The sequence below is a fragment of the Lycorma delicatula genome, chromosome 4, assembly GCF_047948215.1.
Source record: "Lycorma delicatula isolate Av1 chromosome 4, ASM4794821v1, whole genome shotgun sequence".
Taxonomy (NCBI): domain Eukaryota; kingdom Metazoa; phylum Arthropoda; class Insecta; order Hemiptera; family Fulgoridae; genus Lycorma; species Lycorma delicatula.
Window position 1 is genome coordinate 131,164,376 of NC_134458.1, and position 27,669 is coordinate 131,192,044.

General features: G+C 32.5%; 2 protein-coding genes across 4 annotated transcripts in view; one reads left to right on the plus strand and one right to left on the minus strand.

Moving 5' to 3' along the window:
• Rad51D (Rad51 recombinase D) overlaps positions 1 to 6,678 on the minus strand; it is a 31,632-nt gene extending 24,954 nt beyond the window's left edge. The window contains exons 1-2 of the mRNA XM_075362031.1: positions 6,313 to 6,678; positions 5,459 to 5,577 (exon numbers count right to left, since the gene is read on the minus strand). Of these exons, the coding sequence (XP_075218146.1) occupies positions 5,459 to 5,577; positions 6,313 to 6,453 (260 nt within the window). The 5' untranslated portion in view covers positions 6,454 to 6,678. The remainder of the gene's footprint in view (positions 1 to 5,458; positions 5,578 to 6,312) is intronic.
• A 344-nt stretch (positions 6,679 to 7,022) lies between these two features.
• The window catches only part of dom (domino helicase), a 209,334-nt gene continuing 188,687 nt past the window's right edge, over positions 7,023 to 27,669 (plus strand). For 2 of the 3 annotated variants that reach the window (XM_075364173.1, XM_075364174.1), the window contains exons 1-3: positions 7,023 to 7,222; positions 9,026 to 9,225; positions 21,472 to 22,126. In XM_075364173.1, the coding sequence (XP_075220288.1) occupies positions 9,034 to 9,225; positions 21,472 to 22,126 (847 nt within the window). In that variant the 5' untranslated portion in view covers positions 7,023 to 7,222; positions 9,026 to 9,033. The remainder of the gene's footprint in view (positions 7,223 to 9,025; positions 9,226 to 21,471; positions 22,127 to 27,669) is intronic. The other variant, XM_075364175.1, reaches the window with a different exon arrangement.

The window sequence follows — 27,669 nt, forward strand, 5'->3', positions numbered from 1 at the left end:
AGTCGATTATTAATCATTTTTTCCAATATTTTCCCCATAGCACACGTCAGAGAAATAGGACGGTAGCTATTGGGGTCTGTTAAATTTTTATTTTTCTTTGGTACTGGAACAACATGAGCTTTTTTCCACTGCTGCGGGTACGTTCCATCCCGCCATATTTTATTATAAAGTTCTAATAATCTACGCTTTGCAGTGGTATTCAGCTGCCTGATCATATTATAGTGGATTTCATCCGGACCAGCAGCTGTGTTACCTGATTTTTCCAACGCTTTCGCGAATTCTTCCATTTTAAATGGTACATTATATGAGTAATTATACTCAGTTCTAAAATTTAGTAGACTTTCGAGTTCTTCTTTTTTGGTTCGAAAACCTTCCTCGTAGTTGGCTGTTTTGCTGGCCTTTTCGAAGTGATTGGATAACAGCTCTGCAATTTCATATGGAGTATCTTTTATTTCATCTTCATCTTGAAGGCTAGTTATGGGACCAAAATCATTACGCCCACAAATCGCTTTCACTTTCCTCCAAACATCTGATGCAGAAGTAGTTTTGTCGATGGATGACACGTATTGCTGCCAGGATCGTTTTTTCGAATCTATCATAAGACGTTTTGCATACAACCTGTATTTCTTAAAGGCAACAAGATTTTCTATACTAGGACGCTTCTTAAAGGCGTTATACGCCCTTTTCTTTCTTTTTATAGCTTCACTTATTTCATCGTTCCACCATGGAACGGGTTTCTTTGTAATTTTCCCAGATGTTTTGGGAATATATCTCGATGCCGACTGAATTATTGCATTTGTTATGGCGTCGACATCGTCTCCGATAACTCCAGTTGTTTCTGGGAGTATCGTTCTAGCTGTGAAGCTCGTCCAGTCTGCCTTATCAAATAACCATGTTTTAGAGACGGGATATGTTTTTCTTGTAACATCAGTTACAATTTGCACCGGGAAATGATCGCTTCCATGCAGATCGTCTATGACATGGAAGCTGTACCTCGGTGCTATCGATCCGCTTATAAGTGCAAGATCTATACAGGACGTCGATCCATTTCTGGCATTGAAAAAGGTTCCTGATCCGTCGTTTAAAATAATAAGTTCTGAATTCATCAGGAACCCTTCCAGTTCTCTTCCACAGGGATCTACTCGATCTGATCCCCAAAGAGAATTATGAGCATTAAAGTCACCCACCAGTAAAACAGGTGGGGGAAGCTCGGAAATTAGTCTTACTATGTCATCCTTATTCCAATCAAAATACGGCAAGTATATGCTGCAGACAGTGACCTGGAGCGGACGCTTCATTCTAACGGCGACCGCTTGTAGGTTTGTGTTTAGAACAACCGCTTCGGTGGTGGCTCTAGTCGATGTTAATATAGCTACTCCACCTCTAACTCTTACATTTGGCGGTTGATCTCGCCGAAATATATCGAAACCTTTTAATTTAAATTTTTCATTTTGGCGGAAATGCGTTTCTTGCAGACATATACAAATCGGGTCTAAATCATGCACCAAGCGTTGGAGCTCATGGATGTTTGAAAAACATCCATTGATGTTCCATTGTACAATCGACTCGCTAATTTTTAATTAAGTAAATTATGACCTTGGTTTTCCTTTCGGCCATCCTTTTTTTCTCTTCTTCTCCATATTGCGAACGGCATCATGTTCGCGGAGAACATCGTCGCCGGTGTAGCTTCCGGTCTCCGAATCGGAGACCACCGAAGCCGCCGACGACGACGGGCATGGATCGGTGCCGGTTTCAGGCGCCGATTGAGAGGCGGCAACCTGGCCGCTCCCCGACACGGGGGGCGCACCGGTCACCGCCCGTGGAAGGGGGGACACTCGTCCCCCTGTGAAATTTTTTGTGGCCTCTGAGGCTTAGAGGCCACTTCAGTTACAGGAGGCTTGGGAGCCTCCATAACAGACTCTGTCTGTAGCTGTCACTTTCTTATCTTCAACTAAAATCTCGCTAAGACGGACTTGGATATCAGGTTTAGTGTCCGTTTTCTTCTGTGCTGGAGCGACTTTTTGTTTTGCAGATGTGTCTTCAGGAGGCTGTACAATTATTCTTGGCTTAACGGGTTCTTTAGTGCTGAGAGGCTTCATTTTGTTTTCGATTATCCTCTCAATTAAGCCAGCCAAGGTAGGTGGGAGTTTGTTGATGATTACACTCTCATCAACAGCAACTGGAGCAGGAGCAGTAACAGCAGCCGCAGCCTTTGCATATGTTGTTGTTGCTCTAGGTCTGCGGGTGTTTACGATCTTTTTTGCTTCAAACTAGCTGACTTTTTGCAGGGTTTTTACTTCCTGCACAGCCACTTCGTCTTTGTAAACAGGACAGTTCCTGGATCTACAGGAATGCTGTCCTCTGCAGTTTATACAGGTAGGAGGCTCCTTACACGGCTCTCCTTCATGAACTGCATCACCGCACACGCATATTTGCGGCCTCTCACACCTAACAGCGGTGTGTCCAAAGCGTTGGCATTTAAAACATCGCATTGGCTGCGGGACAAATGCCCGCACATCCAACCGATGTATGCCCGCTCTTATCTTCTCCGGTAAAGTAGGCCGGTTAAATGTAAGAACATGGGATGCAGAAGGAAGGACTTCGCCATTCCTTTTCATGTTCAACCTCCGACATTCTAATACTCCTTGCGGCGCTAATTCTTCTACAATTTCCTGCTCCGTACAGTTAAGAAGATCCCGACAGACCACAACACCTCTTGAGGTGTTGAGCGTGCCGTACAGCTAGCTCTCCAATTTTCTTTAGTCCTAGAATCTTCTGAGACTGTATATCATTAACAGTCTCTACATGAAGTCCCGTGAAAGTTTTTCTTATTTCTTTAACAGGGCCTCCAGCACATTTGTTTATTTCCCGAGCGATGAGGAAAGGACTCACCTTCGAGAAATTACCGTCTTCCTTCGTGATAACCAAATACTTAGGTTTTGGGATGCTGCTCTTAAAAAAAAGCTTTCTGCAAGCTTTTTCTAGCCTCAATCTCAATCCTCTTAATCTCCGTACTCTTTCGGCGTTTCGCCTCAGGCGAAACAGCCGGTTCTAAACGAGGGTGTTTGCGTGAACCCTCTGCCACGTTTAATTGTTCAGTTTCCATGAACAAATAATCCCTTCTGTAGTAAGGCTAGCCACCGGGGTACACCCCCACTCCAGGACTACCAACCCTGGAGGTCCGTTCCGGTACTCCGGTGGAACCGGCATATGTCCTGGCAGAGAGCGGATGCGCAGTCTCTGCACTGACTCCAGGCCCCTACACACCGAAGCTTTCAGGGCTCCCATGCTCCGAACATGGGCACCTTAACCACCATGCTTGCCATCTCGGGGGGCATGTGGACGACGAAAGGTCTCCGTTACACCTGCAAATAACTTTGACCGTGGCCGCCACATCGCCAGCTCTAAAGGCGGTATTAATCCATTTCCGTAATCGTTAATAATGTCGTATCTGCAGGTGGCCGTAAAGTCCAGTCCTGTAATTCGGCCTATAGATGTAAATCGACCGAAAAAAGAATATCCGAGAAACAACACTCGGAACCCCGTTAGCCAGCTATATGTAATGTACTTGAGTACAACTGTTGCCGCCCTGGACATGGAACGTAGATGTGTTCCGGACGTGGGGAATATCTACCTCAGGGCAATATATATATATTTTTTTTTATTTTTACATAATATTTTTAAGTGGGATAGTAGATATTCTACTATATTAAAATAAAACAACTTAAAAATTATTAAATTCTTAAAATAAATTACAATTTAATTCTAAATTATTCAAGAATATAGTAAATTATCTTTCAAATGCTAAAAATAATCTGTATCTTAAGTTCCTAAAAAAAGTTAATCTCTATAATTAAGCCATTCAAATTTTTTAACTTAAAATTTATAAACTGGATAATTCACAATTTAAAATGTTAGCATTTTTCTAATGAAGTCATATTCTATTTGTTATGAAAAAAAATTGTATAATTTTACAATCAAGATTAAGGATTGATCGTGGTCTTCAAATCCATATCAAACGGTATAAAACTCGTTCTTTCAGATAATATTGATAAACTAATGTAGCAATTACAATAACTAAAAAGATGATACAGAAAAAAGTTGTTAATTAAACAGTTACCTGTTCTTTTGCAACGCAAAAAAGTATAATGAGTGCTGCTAATCAACTAGATTTAACTTGCCAGTAATAGTGTCACAGTAAGCTACACATATGCAAACATACATGTGTGTGCACAGACACATACGCATGCACACACAGTCTTAAATAATTTTATTGTCACTAGTTACCAGCAAAATAACATTGCACTTACAGGATACTCAAATAGCATTCAAAGTTATGATGAATCAGAAAATAGTAAGTCTAATCAATAGTTCCAGAAATGTTGTACATTTGGCACATTTAAAAAAAAAAAGTTTAAAGTAGAAAAAACCAAAAATTACCTTAAAAAACCTAATGAGAAACTGTTTTATTCCATGGATATGCTATTCAAACATGGATAAAAAAACCAAAAAATAATTTTACTAATATGTAATATTTAATTTACAGATAAAATTGCACCGCTAGGCTAATCTTATTTTTAGTTAGCGAAATGACAGTAAAATTTAAAAAAAATACATTGCCTGGAGTTACTCCTTCAATTTTAAAGCTATATGTTTATACTTATAAAAAAATTATGTTTCTTATTTTTAATATGTCAATTTTTTTTTTTTATTTTCCTAATGCGCAACCCTACTTTTCTATTCCCTATTTTCCTAAGCAACCCTCCCCCATGATCTAATGAGATGAGGATGATATGTATGACATGTAAATGAGGTTAGTCTTTTACAGACTCAGGCATATAGTTAATTGAACCCCTATTACCAAAGTACACTGGTATCCACCGTCTAGTATTTGAATCTGTATAAAAGCAACTAGCTTTGTCTAAATACATATACTTTTTTTTTTGTTAGATTTGATTCTACAAAGATCTTTTTCTTTGTACAATTTACAGAACTGCAACTTGCAACTAACCTGCTTCATTAGAAAGAGTGTTATTTTTTATGTTTTACCAACCCCTTGAAGGAAACACAAGACCACAAATAAAATGTAAACAGCAGTAATGAAGCTGTATCCAACATTATTTGACTTGTGATCTATGGAAACCATTCAATAAATATGGCTTAGAATGTAAGCATTTATCTTTACTACAAACCCTTCAATCTCTATGATATACCCTGATATATTCCAGGTGTAACAGAATCATTAGCTCATAAGAATTGCAATTTACCTTCTCAACAGGATACATAGAAACTGTTTTTAAATAATATATATTTTTATTTTACTAAAATATTATGGTTTAAATATTAACATCTGGCAAGTATAAGAAAGTAATTCATTTTAGTTTTGTAAAAGGGATAATAATAGTTTTACAAACTTATACAGTGAATTTTATAAAATTAAAAACTAATAGCAACTCACCATTCTATTCCAGTAGAAATTTTAGCTGCTTTCAGGAGCATATTACTATAAACATCTAAACCAGTGTCTGGTTTAACAGCACATTTTGATATTAATTTTCTTCTTATGTCAATAACATCCTACAAAAAAAAGAAAAACAAAATTGTGAATATCTGTATTTTAAAATACATATATAATTTTTACTAGCATGATGACAAATTCCTTAATACTTAATATTATGTTATTTTGCAAACAATTATTTAAATTTTTATTTTCATTGATATTCATGTAAAACTTTAAAATTCAAAAAATGTTAAAACTCAAACATTATGTATTTAAGTTAATAATTGGGGCAAGATAATTTAATTTTAAAAACTTTCAAGATAATTTCTTAGTTTTTCTACAGTGTACTTTCTCAGATAACTAAAAATTACATTATTTCCTTTAATTACAGCATTTCAAAGAATTCATCTTTAATGTTTTTCATATTTTATACAGTATTATAATACATGTCGTAAATAAATTTTTTTTTAGTTTTCTATGCGGTGTTTTCGAGGGAATTTAATATGTAATTAATACCTAAACAATTATTGGTTATTTATAAAAAAATAATAATAGACATAAATTAAAAAAAAATCTGTGTACAGTATACTTATTTTAATACTCAAAGGTTTTACTTGTTCAGAGGAAAATATAAACGTAGATTTTTAAATTTAAGTTTTAAGATAAACTTAAAATTATTTAAATGAGAGATAAAAATAGGCAGTATTATGGTAATAAAATTTTAATTAATTAATTTTTCTTTAGAATATTGGGCGCGATTTCGGCTTTTAACTTTTTAACAATTTATTATTTTTTTAAACAAACTTTCGAACCTTAAATGATAGTCCAGATAGATTACACATTTTATCCGGGTCCTCTTCTAAAAAGTCTAGGACCGTGAAAATATTTTTTTTCTCTAACAATTTCAAAATTGATTCGTTAAGATTGGAAACGTGTTGAGATAGGCGGGCCATTTCAGATACTTGGGATTAAGAGGTTCGTAAGAGAAAAATTAGGTGCTTCCTGAATGTAGGACTTTTGAACCGTTTTTAAAAATAATTAAATGAAAAATCGATCATGGAGAAATAAGGTAAAGTATAACTCAGGGTTAAATTTTAAACAAAGAGAGAATACATAACATTACGAAAATGGCAACAAAGAACGGAAATGGAAAGAATTCTTAACATGCAGGCAGAATGTTTTTCCCCTAACGAGCATTAAGTGAACTAATGTTCAGGGCAACCAACAAACTTTGAATAACACTTAGTATTTTTCTGGCTTTAGATCGGTAAACATCTAGAGTTTTTCACTTTAGTTTTATCTAAAGTCTTACTTTTTAAGTATATCTATCGAAAACAAATTTATGTCGGTTGTTATTATACATACATCATAAGAAAAAAAGTTGAAAGTAAAATAATAGTGTACATTCGGATAATTTTTAGGGCTTTGTCACTAATTGTGTTGGCAGAATTATCCACCTCTATCGGAGGTTGTCTGTACTATTTGGTGAAGAAGCTGGTAGTGAAAAGGATGATGGTGAAAAAGGTGACGCCATTTACTGTTACTGAAGTTAGCGTCCTTGAGTTAGTGACGAATGAAAAATGCTGTAAAATGTTTACGTTTTATCGTTCTTATTGTAGTCTATCAACATTGTAAAGAACGTATGACACTTGTACATGAGATTAGTTGTATTATTTCTAAGTAATGGTTAATGATTGCTGGAGAAATTGTGATTACAAAATGGTAAGCTTACTGTTTCTGCTAAATGGTGAAGGGACCTATAAATATGGCGGCTATTGCAAGTCCGGTTGTATGAGTGTTGTAATAGCAGAATTTAATAATTCCGTTAATATGTTGAATTTAGATTAAAATTTCGTAGAACTGATGATTTGATGCTATTGTTCTATCAAATACCTGTAAATCCACGGAGAATTTTTTAATTTGTAATTTCATGTAAACGGGGTTTTGCAATTTCTTCCCGTTCTGGATTATAGGCCGAGCTGCGACGGTGTAGGAAACAAGTAGGGATATTGAGTTGATAGAATTTTAAGTTGCATTTTTTGTTTATTATTTATCATTGGCTTGGGTGTTATATGTTCAAAAATTAAGTTTACGAGTTTAAAATTTATATCCCCGGTCAAAAGCATTTTGGCGCATTGAGGTTATGTTTAATTCATAGTTTTTTTAGCGGCTATTTGTTTTTTCTTTTTTCTTTACGTTCTAGTACCCTTTTTATAGTTTATTACGTTAAATTTCAGTCTTGTCTGCTCTATTTTTTTTTTCTGTTTTTGGGTAATTTTTACACAATTTATTATTTTGTTTTTTATATTTTAAGGTATATCTACAGGTGTTATTAATTGTAAGTATTTTTTTTTGCGAGATACCAGTCATAATCAATGTCTTATCTTGCCCCCTTTCTGGTATTTTTGATGAATTCTTTAAAAAAGTAAATTGATGACGAATTTTTATTTACTTCAATTTTTAAACTTAACTCTGCTCCTAAAATTTCTATAATTTTGCCGTGTAGTATGGGAAACGTAACATTTTTAGGTCAATCCTTCTGATATATTAAATTTATCTATAACTTATATTTGGCTGGCTGGGAGTAATCTAGTGAAATTTGCTATGTTTACAACAAATTTCCAGTACAAGATTTTTGTGTATGGTTACGTTGAAGATTGTAATATTTATTTCATATGAGTATTATTTATTTACATTTATAAGATATATGTAAAGATATTTTTTCTTCATTTAATTTTAGTAGTGTCATAGTGCATGGTTGGTTGAAGTATTCATTGGGTTATATTACTCAATTAAGTGTTCTTGTTTGTGAATTTTCTTGTTTGTTACTAAGATTTAATGTATTTTCAAAAATTTGTCAAATTACAAATAGTTTTTGCTATTGGTTTCCTTAATACTTAAGTTAGATCTCAATAAGTAATAATAACTAAAACCTATACTTCCTTAGTAACTCGTGTTTCAGGTTATGTTCTGTTAAAGTTTGATTATTTATATTAAAAGTTTATTTCCTTTATAAGTTAATTTTGTGTTTATATTATTTTGTTTACATTTTAAACTTAGAGGCCAGAAAAAAATAAATGTTATAAAATAAATGCAAAAAATTGATGCAAGATAAAAATTTATTTGAAGTAAAATGAAAATAGTTTATTTTCAGAATTGATTTAATGTTAATTAAAAATGGGCTAATTATTAGAAGTTAATGTTTTGAGTAGAACAAATTTCATTCTTCTTTCTTAAAAAGAGGTTTTTTGTTTTTTATTGTTTAAAATTTTATTTTTCTATTCACAGACCGGTAGTGAAAACAGTTGATGTGTTTTCTGTTTACTGGGAACATTTTTCCTGTTAGTAAAAAACATTGGTGACTGCTTAATGATATCTGTCATTGTTGGAAAATTTCTACTTCATAAAAAAACTAGTTGCTTTACCTTACAGAAAATTTTGGTAAAATTTTTAGAATTAGGCCACTTAATAAACATATAAGTTTAACCACAATGCTGAAGATTATTTACGTGTTTTTAATTATAGAATTCAAGATGAATGAAGGTGATTTGGGGTTGGGGAGACCCAGGCTCCAGAGTCCACCTATATCCCTATCGTCAAGTAGGGTAAATGCATCAGCTATATTGGGTAGCTCAAATAGTATTAATGCAGCAAATGTGCAGGCCTCAACTTCGAGGTCACACAATAATTATGAGGTCACTACATCTTCATTGCTTTCTCAACAGGTATGTTCCTGTTGGATCAGTCTTAATTTTTTATATGTTTTGCAATAAAACATTGTTAATTAAAAATAATGTTAATTTAATGCATGACAGTAGTGGCTAATTAGATACTTTTTAATAACATAAATACTGATTTTTTAAAAACCTGCAATTATATACTACAAACAACTTTTTGAGAGTTTGGAAAGGTTCAGTACATTTATTGTTAAATCAGTTTTAATTGAGAGATTTTTAATTTAATATTTATTTTTGTATAAGATACTTTTGAAATATGAAAAATATTTTTTAGAACATTCTATTTAAATTTCATTTATATTAACCTTTTTTTTTGTATATCTATTATGATAAAGAATTTTTGCATCAACATGGTTTCAGATTGTCATGTTGGAAAATGTTTTTGCTGAAAAGATTACAAATATGGGCTTAAGTCAAAAAGTTAAGTCAAAAAATACATTTTTGGGTGGTTTTAAAGAAATCAGCAGACATAAATTTATTTAATTTAATTGTATTACTTACTAAAACTCAGATACTTACTCCCAGGGCGTATCTATATCCAAGTTATCTAATATCTAACCGCACCAACAAATCCCCTTCATCTGGGCTGGTCTCTCGCACCCCCCTCAGCAGCTCCAAACCTTTCTAAATCTGCCCTCACCTGGTTCCAACATCTCTGTCTTGGTCTTCCACAGGTTCGCCTTCTTTTGGGATTTCTTCTCATCACTTCCTTCAGCAAACATCCCTCCTTCCCTCTTAGTACATGTCCAATGGATTCTTGTGTACTTAATTTCACTCACTATATCCACACTCATGTACAGTCCCTGATCTCTCTATTATGTCTTCTCCATTCCCTCCACATGTAGGCCCATATATTTTTTGCAGTACCTTATTCCCAAATACTATGAACTTTCTTTTTCTTTTCTATTCAGACTCCATATCTTGGCTCCATATAGCAACACTGGGCAGATTGTTTTGTACAGTGTAATTTTTGTTTTGTGTGATAAGGATTTTGAGGACAGTATTTTGTTGCATGGATATCTATTTACTGAATTCAGTCTATTTTGTATCTCTGGTTCCTCTGTATTCTCACTTTGTATAATTACTCCCAAGGTACTTAAATTGATCAGCCTCCTCAAATTCATGTTTATCTATTTGTAGGGGGGGGGGGGCCTTCCCTTTGACCTGGGTTTCTTGTAAAATGCACGTACATAGTTTTGGTATCATTTGTCTTCAATCTCACCTTTTCTGTTTCTCTTGTAAATATTTTGGTTAGTGTGCTTACATCTTACAGACTTTCTGCGATTATTGCTACATCATCCGTGAATGCCAGTATGTTTATTTTGGTCCTGATCCTATCATCCAGGTCCATCTCATTTTCTAGTGCTTCCTCCATGGCAATATTGAACAAGACTGGGAGAGTCCATCTTCCTGTCTGACTTCCAAGTTTATTTTTAAAGGACTCTGAAACATCCATTAACCTGCACTGAGCTCCTTGACTCTTTGACGCTCACTTTAGCTAGGTTTACCAACTTTGGGGACTCCAAATCTGTCTGGGTTTGTCCATAGTCTCTCTAATTATGCTTTCATAGGCTTTTTGAAAATCAATAAAGACCACATAGAACTCTTTATTAAACTTATTTGGACACAATTTCTTTTATTTTGAATCTGATTTGTTATATTATAGCTCTACCTTTTATGAAACCCAGAATAATTTAGGAAACAACCTTATAAGGATACTAAGGAGTGAGATACCTCTGAATTACCTCACTCTTCTTTTTCCTCCTTCTTGTATGCAGATACAACTATTGCTTCCTGTCATTCAGTTGGCATTTCCTCCTTTTCCCAGATTTCAATATTATTTACCACAATTTGTCTATTATTACATCGCCTCCCTTCAGTACTTCTGCTGTCACTCCATCTTTCCCAGGAGCTTTTTTTTACTAAAAGGATCCTTTTTAGTAAAGGTAACAGGTTCACTTAACAATAGTCTTTTGTACTACTGCCTTCTGGCACACAATGAACAGATGTTTATACTGTGAGGCTGTAAGCTACCAGACCAGGTTAAGAAATGCATGAGAACGTACTGACTCGGTCGATCGTTCTCACGCTTTGAGTTGAGTCTGGTCCGGCAGCTAAAGAAGATAGAAGTATAAATACTACGTGTTAAACCATTTGAAGTTGAGTTGTGCAAAGTCTGTGATCAGTTCTGTGAACCAATCCAGCGAGGAGGGTCTAAAAGATGTCAGTCAGCAAGAGCATTCTGCGGGGAGGACAGTGAAGGACCAAATTTCCAGTGTGAATTAATTTCAATACGATTAAGGTGATGCGACGAGTAATTCTAGTAAACAAGAAATACTATCGGTGAGTTACTGTAAAACTGTAAGTGAAAGAAATAATGTACTAAATTTCATTCATAAACTGTAAAGGTAGTTTTATTTGTAGACACAAAGGTACTTGCAGTGAACTTTATACTTGCCTTATCTAGTGTACAATTGTTTGTTAATACAAGACTAGTGGTTAAAAGTGTTAAGATTAGTGGTTACGCTTTATCTTTTGTTGATGGGTCTGAATTCTGTTTTTCTATTTATCTACCTGGAATAAATCCTGACGATTATTTTACACTCTGTCTTGTGTGTAATCTCTGTTTATTATTATTATTAACATTTATGACTATTTGATGTGTAATATTGATTGTTTACTGTTTTGATTATGTTATGTATGTAATTGTTTGATTATTGTTGCTTATTACTACTATTATTACTATTATCATCATCGTCATTAATATTGATTTGTCTTGTTTTAATTATGTTTTTTAACCAGTAAACTGTAATTATATTAATATTCTAAATTGTCCTGATCAAGACGCAAACACGTGACAATATTTTCGCTAATTCCCATATCCTCCAGAGTTTTAAATCTATTTTCAAGCTTGAGTTTCAATCCCTCAGCCATGGTAATTTTTTGTAACTCTTTTCAGTGTCTGTTATCTCATTTCCTTCCTCCTTTCTTATCTTGATTGCTATTCTTTGGGTCACTTTGACTAGAGCAGTGAATTTTCAGTCCGATACTCTGTCCCTCTGACATTTGTAACGTCTTATATTGCTTCTGTGACGTTGATCTACAAGCACATGGTCAAATTGGATTTTAGTCACTCCATCTGGTGATGTCCATGTTTATTTATGAATGTCTTTTCTTGGAAACATGGTACTAGATATTTTTAGGTCTTTTGCCTTTGCAAAGCTTGCAAGTTGAGTTCCATTATCATTTGATCTTTGATGTATGCTCTCATTTCCAATAGCTGGCTTCTAAATCTCCTCTCTACCCAGGTTAGCATTTGGGTCTCCCAGGATAATGTTCATATTGAAACTTTGTGACCTTTCCACCAACCAGTTCATCAAGAAGTTCATAGAAATGATCTTTCTGTTCATCCTCTGACTCATCAGTTTGTCCGTAAAGACTGATTAAGGGTATATTCTTAAACTTTCCTGTTAGTCTAATATTGCACATATTCTAATTCTCTACTTATAGCAAATCCCACTCCATCGTAGTATCTATTATCTTCACAGCCATCATAATATAATACCTACTTCTTGGTATTAATTTTCCCTGCTAGTGGCCATCTTGTTTCCTGAAGTGCCACAACATCTACGTTACACCTATTCAACTCCTCTGCCAATATGTCACTAGCTCCAAGTGTTCTTATATTCCACGTACCAAATCACAGTTGTTTAGATCATATCTGAGTCGTCATCCATTTATCCTGTCCAGTTTCCGAGGCTCCTTGTTGGTGATTCATAACAATTTAGTTTTTATGAGGTGGGTCATTAGCTCAACCCCCAGCCTAGAGGACCAGGTTATCTCTTAGTCTGGCTTCTACCTCATGAAGACCTGACCAGCATAGGAGACCCTATCGGTAGCTAAACTACTGCCAGTGTAGCTCTCAACAGGTTGTTGGAACAGGCAAGCCCATTTTGCCATGGCAAGGCGAAGATACTATTGAGTGGGAAAACTCAAAGATATCATGGAAAGCAATATTGTGAGCAGTATAAAATAAAGATTACTTAGAAAAACACCACAGAGTAGTATAACTTTATATAAAATGAAAAATTCAATAAGATTTTCTTTTTGCTTTATCTGAAACCAATATTTTTTATTGTATTGAATGCCAAATCAAATAGATTCATATCTTTGTAAATCTTCTATTATATGCATTCATTCATGCTTGCCAGTATTTCCATCTTATCAATTAAAACAGTTTTGTTTCTCAATGTTGGAAAAAAATATCAAGACATGTTCTGTGTTTTGTTATTTTTTTTACTCTGCGACAGGCTCTCGGTGATTAATAATTAGTTTTCAATTTGGTGGGAAATGGATAGTGGTGTGTAGGTTGTTACATAGCACAATGAAAGATGCGAAAAGATGAGTTTGTTACATCGTAATGTGAAGATAGTTTGGTTAGATGAGGTAACTACAACAGAAATGATCCTAGAACTACAGGTTTGGGGGATTGGTTAATAACCCAGCTAAAAAACTGGATTTTATAAAATCAAAAGAAAGTCAAAGCCCCAAGAGCTGTAGAGCTAAAATTGAAATTTATTAATTTAAACTCTTATAACATTTTCAGAAATTTTAAATTGAACTCAATGGATTATTTGTTTTACCTTGGGTAAAATAATTTATTCATTTTAATTTTATTAAAATCAAAATGAAACTTTGGCTTAGTAAGTATAATTAAACTTGTTTTATGGTACAGTTTGTTATTTGTTTGTAAGTTGGGGGAGTATTTCTGTTTATTGAAAAATACATAACAAACTTGTCTACCTGAAGTTATTAAAAATTTCAAAAGTGCGATCCACATACAAGATACAGCTACCACTTCAAATAATTAACCTACATTGAAGAACCGTAGCTGCAAATATTAATGTTTTCTTTGCATAAAGGTTATTAGTGTTAAAATTCATAATTGGAGAAAAAAAATTAGAAATAATAGTATGCTTAATTTCAATTACGTGTGTAAATGTAGTGTAGTATATTGCAGGTTTTTTTTAAATCAGTTTATCCTTTGAGCTAAATCAACCCATCTTGCAGTTATTAGATTTTACTATGATCATGATAATTTAAATAGTAATTAAAAAAACAAGCTTAGAACAAACTTGTAATACTTTGTGGCATTATTTATTTATTCTTATTCAGTGGAAAAATTATAAAGATTACCTAAAATTTCTTTTTTTGGGGATGGGAGTAATTTATGGTTAATGTCTATTGTAAAATTATCATTTTATGTTTAAATAAACCAAAAAAAGTTTTAAAAACTCAAAAAAATCTGTGTTTTTTACTGCTCTCCCACCTCCAAAATCACTTGCAAGGAAAGTTTTTGATTTGACTATGTTTATGTTAAATGGAAGAAACTAAAAAAAAATTACACTAAAAAATATACAGCTAATAAAAAGTTAGATTTCTTTTCTGAGACATTCAGCTTTCTTTTTTGTGGGTGGGGGGTGAATATGATGAAATTTTATTGTAATATTTTACTTAAGTGTAATATTAAAAGTAAATAAACCAAAGAAAGTTTTGAATAAAAAATTGATATTTTTGAACTTTGAAACCCCCCCCCCCACCACAATATTGCTCCCAAAGTATATATTTTTTGGTTTGCTTGCACTACTCCTATGTCTTGGAAGACATTAAACAAATTAGGTTAAAAAATATGCAATAAATAAAATAGATTTTTATTGATTTTTGAAAGGGGGGAGGAAACTTTGGGTAAATCTTTAAAAAAAATTGAAAGATATGCATGTACTGAGCTTAAAATAAAGTGGGGTTATGTTTGTAAAATTTTGAGAAAATTGACTCCCAAAACTCCTAACACCTGGAGATATTGACCCCAAAGTTTTACCAAAAATTGCCCTATATTCACTGTACAAAATTTCATCTAAATTGGTTTATCCATTCAAAAGTTATTAAGCTTCAAACACGTCAACACATGAACATTACCCCACTGTCCTGAGTCATGAAATGTAGAGAAAAGCAAAAAACCCATATCTCATTTTTTGAATGATACCATAATTTCCTTGTTGCAGCAGAGCTCTAAATCTACAATGCCAGGAAAGTAAAAAAAGAATTGAAAATTCATGAAATTTAGTATTGCTATTTTACAAAATTTATAGTTTTTATCTGAACTGAAGTCTTTTCCCCTTAGTGAAGAATCAACATAGACGTTAATCTGTCTTACTTTTTCAATTATTTACCCTTCTGAAAATATTGCATTGCATCATATTTGATCAATATTTTAATAATCATAAAACACTTAATGGTTTTGACTGTTGTAAAAACTTGTATGACATTTATAGGAATGCATGATTACATAAACTGCCTGCATTCTAGAAAGTTTGAGGTGCTCATATTATTTTGTTTTTATTCATTGAATTGTTTTACAGATAATATAATATTCTACAGCTCTTTCAGTCAGACTGAGGATTATCTATTAGATTGAGCTCGGGTCTCTTTCTCATAACATTTTATTTAAATATGAAATCAAATTTCTTTCCTCACTATGTTTGGTTAACAATATTTTTGCCTTACTTGCATCACTGTGATAAAAAAAACAGTGTAAAGCAACATTAATATATCCCTTCTGTTGAGAAACAATGAATTTTGTACCTTGTCTTTACTGAGCAAGTGATTCGTGTTTCTTAGATGTGATTGATGAAGGGAATATGACCGACTAATAATAATAATAATGATATATTTTTTATTCAGTCTAACATGAAAAGAAAAGCAATACATAACTAATATTGTAATGATTTACATTAAAAAAGAAAGCACTGAAACTTAGCCAATTGGCTTGTGGTGAAGTATTAGTTGTAACAGCAGTAATAATATTAACTGTTAATTGTTTATATTTTTATAAATTAATTTATTTTTATCAATTATATGTTACATTCATGTGTTATATTGTAAAGATTAATCATCACATAATTACACCATTTACAAAGATATTATAGCATATTTATTTTTATATATATATATATATATATATATATATATATATATAATCATTTTGTTTTTGGCAAAAAAAAAGTTTTTTGTTATTAATAAATTATACTTAATTAATTTCTTTAAAAAGTAATTTGAAGTTAATTTAAATATTTAGAAGAAGCTGGTTAAATATAAATTAAAGATTTAGTAATCAATTGATATTAAGTTAATTAATGATAATCTGATGAAATATTTATTGTCTATAGCAATTGGTTCTGTTTTATATTTTTGATTAAATACTCTTATAGTAGTTTATTTACATGCATTATATTATACAGGGTGTCTGGAAACTGCTTAGTTATAGAAAACTGAGTGCAACTACGTTACCAGAATAAATGTAGTTGATTACTATATCAAAGAAACTATTCTGAGTTGTGCTTGAAATTATTGTCAGCCATCTTGGATCCGCCATATTGAATTCAACTTAAATGGCATGATGATCATGTTAGACATGATCTCAATGTAGATTTGAACAGAAAAAACTTCTGTGAAAACCCTGCATCAGTAGCTTCGTCCATGTTTTAGATATTGCCCGTAAGTGTCCAGATTGTGTCCCCAACTTCCTTTAAAGATAAATATTTTTGGTAGAAAGGGGGACAATTACACATCATTAACATTGCAATTTCATGCCAGAAACAATTCTGTAAATCGTTTTGCAAAATCTCTTCTTGTTACTTAAGTATTCAAAATTTATCATTACAATTTTTGATAACAAAATTAGAAACAGCTGCTTCATTGCATGTACTTATTTATTTGAAATTGGAGAAGATAGGTAATTTATGTAAAAATTAATGAAAGAAAGCACCATAATTTTAATTAAACACTATATATTTCAGAAATAAAACGATTGAAGTGGTTTTATTAAATACATTTTTTTTTCTGAAATTAAACTCAAAAATTTTGCTTTGCATGGTTGGCAACAACTTCAGCATCTTAACCATTTTCTCTCATTTTGAATAGGTGAGCAGCAAATGTGATTTCTGTGAAGTCTGCTTCCTCGTTGAATTTATTAATTAGTTTATCTTGTTTTCTAATTATTGTTTCCGGTGTAATTATCTGGTTTTCTAATCATGTTTCTTTGCATTTTACTTCTATTTTTATTAAGGTGATTGAACTCTGTGATTATTAAAGGATAATAATCTTTTCTAATGATGCGTGGGTATGGTGATCGAATAAGATTGCATGACCAAGTAAGAAATTTATTTAATGACACTTTACTTGATCATGTTCCAACTGCAAAATCAACAGTGTACAAAACATTACAAAGATTTGAGGAATGTGAAATTATAAAAAAATTGTTGCAAATCTTTAACTCACATGCACCTACATGATCTTACATGATGATGATTTGCACTTTACATGAAAATCTGAAACTAGATTTCATGTTAAACTTAAGAGAGAATCCTCACACCCCAATTGAAGTTATTAGTTGGCACTTTGTATAAACAAATCCTCAGTCCATGAAGTCTTAACTGAAAACTCTACAAAGCTGTACAAAACTCAGCTGGATCAAGAATTATTGGAAGATGATTTTGATTGGCATTTTGAAAAAATTCAACATGCCAATGTTGAAAAACATGTTTTTTTTTTGAAATTATGATGAATAGGATTATCGAAAACCCAAACCTCCTAACAAATATTGTCTTTTCAGATCAGGTTACTTTTATGCTGAATGGAAATGTAATAAATATAAAATGGAAATGCAATAGACATAATTGCTGTTATTGGAATGATGAGAATCCACACTGGTTACTAGACGCACACATCCGTTATCCTGAAAAGATTAATGTTGGGCTGACATTGTATTGGATGTATTAATTGGGTCATTTATAATTGAAGGAAATTTGACAGGCGAGTTGTATGATGGTATGCTTTGAAATCAAATTATTCCAGCTATTGAAAATTATTGGACAAAACTTTTACAATTCATAGTTTCAGAAAAATGGAGCTCCTGCCCACTATTCTCTTCGAAGTTAATGCTTTCTTGAATGATATTTTTCCAGTAAGATGGTTTAGTAGGAGAGAACAAATTGAATCGTCTCCACGATTGAGTCCATTAGACTACTTCTGGGGATATTTAAAAAAAAAGGTTTATAAAACTAATCCAGAGAATCTGGAAGAACCCTTTAAGACAAATTGTAACTGAAGGTGCTGAAATCAGAAGGGAATTTAAAATGCTTTACATAATTTCTACATGTGTACAGGATTTTGTAAAGTAGCAGGCCACTTTTAACATCTATTATGATTTTAGTACACATTCTGTATGTTATTACATTTTCTTGAAAAAATAACTTTTTATAAATAATTAAAAATAAATTTATAATAATTACTTAATTAAATAATTAATAAATAAACACAATGAATCACAATGAATTAGATGTTTCTAATTTTGTTAAAATTTCATTATCAAATATCATAATGATAGATTTTGAATAATTAAGTAACAAGAAGAGATTTTGGAAAACTGTTTGCAGAATTGTTTCCAGCATGAAATTGCAATGTTACTTGTTATGTAATTATCCTTCTTTCTACTGAAAATATTTATCTTCAGTGGAGGTTGGGGATGGCTGTTTTACCCCAATCTGGAAACTTAAATCGTCAATGAATTCAATATAGAGAATCTAAGATGGTCGACAATAATTTCAAATATAACTCAGAGTAGTTTCTTTGATACAGAATTCCATTACATTTATTCTGGTAACAGTCGCACTCAGTTTTCTATAACTAAGCAGTTTGCAGACTTTCTGGATATCCTATAAAAACTTAATGTAAGTTTTTTTTATTGTAGAATACTTCCTGTTTCATTGTTATTTATCTTGTCGTTGTGCATGTGTGTTTACAGTTTTGGTTGACTATTTGGAAATCATTTCTGCTTACGTATGATATAATTTTTTCATTTATGATAACATTCATTCAGTATTGAATGATATCATTTTTAAGTGGCACAAAGCTAAATCAGGACATTTAGCAATTTTCATTTTATACTTCAAAAAGTTGCAACAAGTATAAATGTTTTCATTAGCTCTCTCAAAGTAGCAGTATTAAAGTGCTGTACTGGCAAGCACATTTATTGAATTTTGGGGAAGATTAACTTGCTTTAGTTATGCCCCAAAAGTAAGTTTACTGATTTTTTATTTAATTATCTATTTAACTTACATGAAATTGGTAACAGGTAATTGGTAATTGATATTACTTCCTTCGAAGTATGAGCCTTGGGAAATTACACAGCAGTTCCAGCATGCGTTTCTTCCACTGTTCATAGCAGTACTGGAAGTTATTTTCCTTAAGTGTGTGTGCGTATGTGTATAGCTGATCTGTTACAGTTTTTTAGTGTTTTCAATCATCCCGAAATGATGATCCTGTGACTTAGGGAAGAGGCAAAAATCACATGGAGCTAGATCTGGGCTGAAGGGAGGCTGTGGAAGTAGGAGAATGTTTTGTTTTCCAGAAATTCTTGAATTGAAAGTGAAGTGTGAGTTGGAGTATTATCGTAGTGCAGCACCCAATCATGGGGTCCGTTCGGACTTGCTGGACCTGTTTTCGAATTCTTTTCAAGACATCTTTGTAAAAGGTGCTATTAACTGTCTGTCCTGTAGTTACAAATTCTTTATGGACAATGCACAGCCAGCTCGCACCACATTTTCATTGTTTGTTGACGCGGTTGGTCTTCCAGAACAAGGGTCGTCAACATTTTCTTGATTCTCTTTGAAAGCTTTGTGCCACTTAAAAAACCATAGTTCTCGGTGGAGTGGCATCTCTATAATCCACTCAAGTTTTGGTTAAAGAATCAGATGTTTCTGTGGCAGACTTGTTGAGTTCACACAAAATTTGATAGTGTAATTTTGTTCAGTATTTTTCTCCATCACGTAGGAACTGTCTATAATTTAACAAGGTTATAAAACATGACCATACACGAACAGCAGTAGTGCTTGACTGACTCAACCGATCCAGTTGAAATGTATGCATGTGCAGCCAAGGTACGCACTGTTATATATCAAGGATATTTTACATTACCTGTTCATCCGTAGGAGAATCAGTACACTTACTTTTGGGACAAACCTAAATCTCATGTAGCATTTAAAACTAAGTTTTGAATTATTGAGAGTAAAAAAGCAAAAAAATAAAACAAAGTGGAAATTAAAATAGAATTAATATTGAAAATTTATAATTACGTAGTATAAAAAGAGTTAGTTGTATTTTACATTTTATATACAAATTTTTTATATTAGTTTTCAAAATTTTCAGAATATTTAAGATGCTATAAGGTCCATCTTTTTAAAGGTCGTCAGCATAGTTTCTCTTACAATTTTTGTTTTAAAGGAAAACTTTCAGAGTTGAATTGTAATTTCATTATAAATGTGTTAGCCTAATTTTCTGCCAATAAAATTAAGAGAATGGCCCTTTTGTTCAAATTAAAATTATAAATTATTTATTCTTACAAATTTTCAACATATTTAAAAAAAAGCATTTGGAAAAAGGCAGCATCTCCACCCTAGTACCTTGTTAACTATTTCTAGGAATTTAACTAAATCAAGACAATTGTATTTTGCCATGTTAACATTTTAAATATCTCTATTTAATCTTATCTAAGTAGCCAAGAGTATGATTTTTTTAGTCTACCTACATCTGATTTTGCAATAGGTTGCATGTGTTAGATGAATTTTTATCCTTGGTAATCTGTAGTTAAAATTTAGATTGTTTTTGTTACTTTGTTATGTAGAGTTTTGAAAATTCTCTAAGTTAAGTTTTTTTTATATATATTTGTTCTTATGAAAGAAAAGTAAACATCCCAATGCTTTTATTTACTGTTAACTTCTGTTAGACAAAAGTAAAATACAGTATTTATTAATCTTGAAAATATTGTAGTTTTAAGTTACAATGTATAGTAAGGCCTCCCTGTCATGTCTTAATGAAACCCAAATGTTGGTTCACTTTAGTATTGTTAATCCAACTAATCAAGTAATAAAGAAGAGAAAGTATTATTCATTTAACAATTTTGGCCAGAATTTGTTGATCAGCTACTTTGAATTCTGTTAACCTTAAATATTAAGTTGTAAATAGTTACTATAGATAACTAAATTTGTAGATAAAGAAATTCTTCAAGAAACATAAAAATTATGGCTTTTGAAAGTTTGGGTGCTTTAAACTTTTATTTTCTAGCTTTTACTATTTATGTATTTTTTCTTTTAATAAAGTTGTCTGTGTGCTTTTCAGGTGATAACAAATGTAACATCATCTTCAGTTTCAACATTACAGTCGCCATTGTCATCGTCATCATCATCTACTATGACAAGGCTGCTGAGTATTAGTCAGTCACCAAGAAACAGCATGGCGATGCGTACAAGCAACAATGGTGTCATTGAAGATGTAGCAGACAGTACTTCAATGATATTAGTGGATAGTAATAGTAGTGTTACTCATCCTAATCTAGTGAACTCATTAATGTCTCCTATTACACAAAGGACTACAAATAATAGTAATAATAATCATAGCAGTAACATTAGTGGTAATGTGCGAAAAAGAAAAATGTCCGATAGTGAAGACATAATTACTCGTAGGCAGAGGGTGTCTGAACATAAAGCTTTAAGACTTAAAAGATTAAAAGATCGATATGCGGATTATGCAATGGAACTTTTCTTTCTTCAATCAAATGGGAATTTAATGGATTTTCATATGTGGAGAAAAAGGCCAGCTACGCCGCAGTTAATGAATTTTTTACGTAATCATAAGCTTGACCCCACAGATGAAGATGAAGATCTTACATTATCGTCCCAACCGGAGATGAAACTACTAGGTGGATCTGGTGTTACACCAGTTGCTGTATCAACAACACTTCCTCCAGCTGTTGCTAGACTTGGTAATCAACAAGGTTAGTTTTAACTTTTAATACAGCATTTATTATTACTAATTAAAATCATACATAATATTTTTTTCTTAATATATGATCTTTAAAGTGATTGATGATGGAGAGTGAAGAAAAATTAATCATTTTATCATCACCTTAAGCTTCATCTTCTTTTATAGTTGAAATTTTTTTTATACTGTAGGCTAGATTATTATTTATCGCTTCACATTTTTTCAGGATTGCCAGTATTTGAATCATTTGTTGATGTGCTTTCACTTAATAACTAGTTCGTTGTAGTTTGTCAATTAGTTGGATCTTATTTTATTGGTTAATAAGTTCTACACATTTTAACGTCCTATTACAGATTTTTTTGTTTTAAAATGTTTCTTGAATTGATTAGGATGATTGTTAACATAATCTATATACACATACTAAGTTCTTAGAAAAAAAATGAAATTCACAAAATAAACATTTGAACATTTCCTCACTACATCTTGTTCAAAAACTGAGATAAGTGCACAATGTGCTAAGGAAGGTGACAGTGACACTAATTGCAATGGATCACTTATAGCTAGCTCCTGACGTTGCCCAAATTTTTAAAGAAGAGAAGGCAATTCTCAGAATCTGTATGGAGCAGAAACTATCTGTTCCATCCGCATGAAGAGAATATAAAAAGATACAAAACTCTTGCAACTTGATTCAACCAGATGTTTCTTTCATTGCTGCTACATTAAGTAAAGCCCCTGCAAATGCAGGTAACCAACAGTGTGGATCCTGCAGTGAGCTGAAAAAGCTTGTTCAGATGTTATCTGATCAGGTTGCTTCATATACTGCAACTATTTCTGAGTTAATGAAGATGAATAAGAAGTTGATAGCAGTTGGTGAAACTAACACTAGTGGGATCCCTCTTAAAGTTCCTGTCCCCAAAGGTTTATCTGTACAAGCAGGTGTAAACACAGCTGGTGGTAAGCCATCTAATGAGGTCCCCTGTTAAGGGAGACCACACAACCACCCCCTCTGGGATGTCATCTGCAAATTTCCATTCTTCAAATTCTCTTCCTCCATCACCTTATATACTAGAGGATATGGGTGGAGGGACTGCCCAACTCAGGGCATCAGAGTTTTTTAAAATTAAAAATTCTAAAAAGAAAATCCGGATAACTTATAATTAAATTTTAATATATATATCTGTAATTCTATATTTATAATTACCCTTGTTTACGAGCATTATTCAGTGGAACGTTTGAGGTCTTCGGTCCTGCGGAGTATTGATGCACACACATGAACCACTAATGATGTGCTTCCAGGAAACACATTTTCTACAACAAGATGCAGTAACACTCTTAGGCTTCTTCTGTGAGAGATAATGAGGCTTAATTTGTGTGAACGGAATGAGGTGTTGGGGCTACAAGGATTCAACTAGGTACTCTTATTCTTGCTGCTGTTGTGAAGTTATCCCCGACAATTTGCGTATTTGCAATTTGTATCTCTCATTGAACTCAGAGTTCATTGCTCTAGAAATGACACCCTTGATCAGCTTGCCTCTTTCACATCACTGATACTTGAGATTGCTAATAGATATATCCCACAAACATCAGGAAACCCTTAGACGTCCTTTCGTTCCTAGGTGGAATGATGATTGCCAAAATGCTATTAGGAAATGATGGCAGGCACTGCTCAAATTTAACTGCAGGCCTACAAATGAACATTTTAATTTGTAAGGCTAGAGCGATCAGTCATTGGGTATTCTTTGATGCTAAGAGGAAGTCTTAGATGAAATATATGTCTGGGTTTATGGATGAAATATGCATGGTATGAAGTGTTGAAGAGGTAGACGACAGATAGATGACATGGTCATGTATGTTGCAGTTTTATTATTCTTTAGTTCATTGCCTACTCTTTAGCGCGTTATACTGTGCTTAAAATTCTGGATGCTGTACATCATGCTTTCCTTTGGCTTGCTACAGTTGCCTTTAGGTCAAGCCCTGACGTAAGCATATTTTTTGACTGCGGTGAGCCATCACCATGAGATAGATGGGCAGCTTTTAGTATCTTACTTTGCCTGTGTTAAAGGACAACCAAATCACTGCTTTTGACGCAGTTCTTGGGAATCCTAATTTACAAAGATATGAGGACCATCTATGTTATACTGCACCTGTTGGTGTTCATACCCGGTGTTTATTCCACCTTATAAATGTTGACACACCTATTTTTCCAATGCATTGGTATTCATATCCTCTATGGAGAATCAACCTTTTAAATTTTATGTTTGACCTTACAGTACACAATAAAGAATCAATACCACCAATCTTTCAGCAAATGTTTCATTAGATCCTCTCCAAGATAAACCCGGACACAGTAGTATACACATATGGATCGAAACAGAATGATACTATTGGATGCACATTTGTTGTTAATGACAGAACCTATATGTTTGATCTACCTGTTATTACTAATGTCTTTATTGCTGAGCTATATGATATAAATAAGGTTTTGTATATCATTAATCCCAAGTACCATTGTATTCTTATTTGTAGCAACTCGTGTAGTGCTCTCAAAGCCTTTTCCAGACATCCTACTGTCACTGAAATCTACAACACAGTCGCAGAGCTGAACCATCGCAATTTACAAATGAGTATCTGCTGGATCCCTAGCCATTTGGGGATTCTGGGTAATGAACATGCAGATTCTGCTGCTAAGGACACATGTAGTCAATCATCTTTCACTATTCATGTTGGTACATCTGACTTTATTTAAACTCTGTAAAACTCGCTCTTCGCGCAAAGTGGCAAGATGACTGGATTGCTACAGTAGATAACAAACTTCAACACAACAACACATCAAAGATACTGTGCTACCATGGGACTTGTCCCACAGGAAAATTTGCCAAAAGGAAGTGGTCCTCTGCCAATTGTCAATAGAGAGCTACTCACTGGTACCTGATGTCAGCAGAAAATGCATCTCAATGCATAAGATGCGACTACCGCTTAACTGTGTGTGACATCCTTGTGGATTGCATACGTTATGTGGTCTTGCATCATAAATTTAAAATTCCCAGAAGAATTTGTTGAATTCTGGGCAATCACAAGGAATTTTAGATCTCATTTTTACGACATTTTATTATTATGCATAAAATTTAATATTTTAGGTACATATTTTGTACTGTGGAGTTTTTTTAATATAGTTCTTTTGTCTTTTAATTGTTATAATTTTTATGGTAGTTTCTTATTCTGTTATCAGAGAACGGGCTCTTACACCCACCCCTCTCGGACTATGTTAAATTTTATTTATTTTTATTTCATTTTAAATAAATTAACATATTATTATTCGACTATGATTTTAGTTGCAAGTTTTTTGTCATATTTTATCTTCTTATTTATAAGTTTTAGTTTTTATTTTTAATATTTTAATCTTTCTTTTTTGTTATAATATGATATTTTAGCTGTGATATTAGTTGTAAGTTTTTTGTTTAAATTTGTTAGTTTTTAGTTGTGGTTTTTCACTTATTTTTTTTTCCATCTTTGGTTTTTTTCTCAGCTCAGGTCTCTGTGTACATCCCCTGAACATTGTAAAACTTCCGTATAGAATGTCGTGTGTACTGTCTGTCAAAAAGTCATCAATCACAATCGCTTGCATGATTGAAGACTCGTATTGTCTTTTTTTGGTCGGGGCAATCCTTTCCCATTCTGATGATTGCGTCTTGGTTTCTACTTCATTGCCATAAATTCAGTTTCATCTGTTATAATGTTTTTCAAAAGGTTTTTTTTTCACTATTGACTCTCCCAAGAAGATTTTGACTGCTGTTAACTTTTGTTTTGGATAATCTGTCAGCAAACTTGTATTGCATGTTAGATTTTTCCATTACAATTTCATGGGATGATCCTATGCTAATGCTCACTTCCTCAGTATTCTGTGACAATTAAGCAGCAATCTTCATAAACTGTGGAATAAACTGCATTAATGTTATTGTCGTGAAGGTGGTTCATGTCTGGGATCTTCATCAGTTGATGTTCTATATTTAAAATGTTTGAATCATTGCTAACACTGTGATCTTGTCTTGTCACTTCAAATGCTTCCTGAAGCATTTTAAGTTTTACTGGGTCTGAAGCAACATACACATGTTCAAGATTTTTCATTCATTTAAAAAAAATTAATTTCAGTTAAAAAAAAAATCTTGCAAGAGATTAGTACACATTTTTACTCAAATGTTGTAGCTTGAAATTTAATAATGCTAGTGTGGCTTGTCAGTGGTGTGATTTTAGAAGTTTGAAAAAGTTGTTGTCACCTGTTGGGAGTATGTTCAGTACATTGGTTTGCAAGCTATTACAAAAGTTTGATCTTTTTTATTTAATATACCTCACCATTTATTAAACCCAATATTATCATTTTCCTTGATTCATATTATTCCCTGTTTTGTTTATTCATATTATTCCCTGTTTTGTTTATTCATATTCTACACAAATTCCTTATTTTTTATAGAAAAACTCGATAGATCGGAAATGATCTTACTGGTTGATATAGACCTTGTTGGTATATCATTAGGTATTTTAAATGAATATTCATCACAATTTAAAAACCTGGTAACTGTGGTTAGAATACAATTAAATCTCTAAATGTTTATATTATTGAAATTCTGAAAACAATGTTTGAATATTTTAATCATTAATAAGATAAACATGCTAAAAATAAAAAAAACTTTAAAAACAAATGAAGTAATAAAAACAGAATTTAAAATTAAATGGGACATTTGACTGTTCTGAGTAATGTGGTAAGTGACTTTTCAAAGTCACTACATGTTTTAGAAGATAAGAATTTATGAAGATAAAATGTTTTTCAAAGCTCTCATGGGAAAATGCTGTAGTATCCTTTTAACATCAGTTATTGTCCTGATAATCACTTGATTGAAAATGTTTTCTTATAATATTTTAATTACAGTTATGATATTACTGTTGTGTTATTTTAGTAGTGTTGTTTTCTGTTGCTGTTGTCTTTTTTATACTGCGCACCTAAATTGATCCAGTGAACCAACCTTAGATAATATGGATTCATATAAGATTTAAACTCAAGGCCATTTAGTTTGTTTTATGTTTGTCATATACTCCTAATTAATTGGAAAAATAATCTTAATAAATATACTACGTGGGTTAATTGCTGTTCATTGAATCTCGAAGAAGTTTGTTTAGTCTTTTAGCAATATTGGTTTACTGTGACCATTAGTAACCCACCATGGTAACAACATCTTAAATAATAATTAATCTCCCTTCTATATCTGTTACAATGAGTCATGAATATTATTTATTATATTAGTCATGAATATAAAAATTTCTTTGCTAATTAATGTTGTTACCAGTAAATGCATTTAAGTTAGTTTCATCAAGCTGTGTTGTCTGAAATGAAAATAAATGTATAATGCCATAACAGTATAATAACAGTATAATGCCATCATCATATAATGCCATATATTTTTTTGCTTGATAGTTATGCTCTTTTATTTGTACAAATTATTTCTAAAAGATTTAACTATTCTAAATATTACATTAGCTCTTCATTTTGATATTGTCTTACTT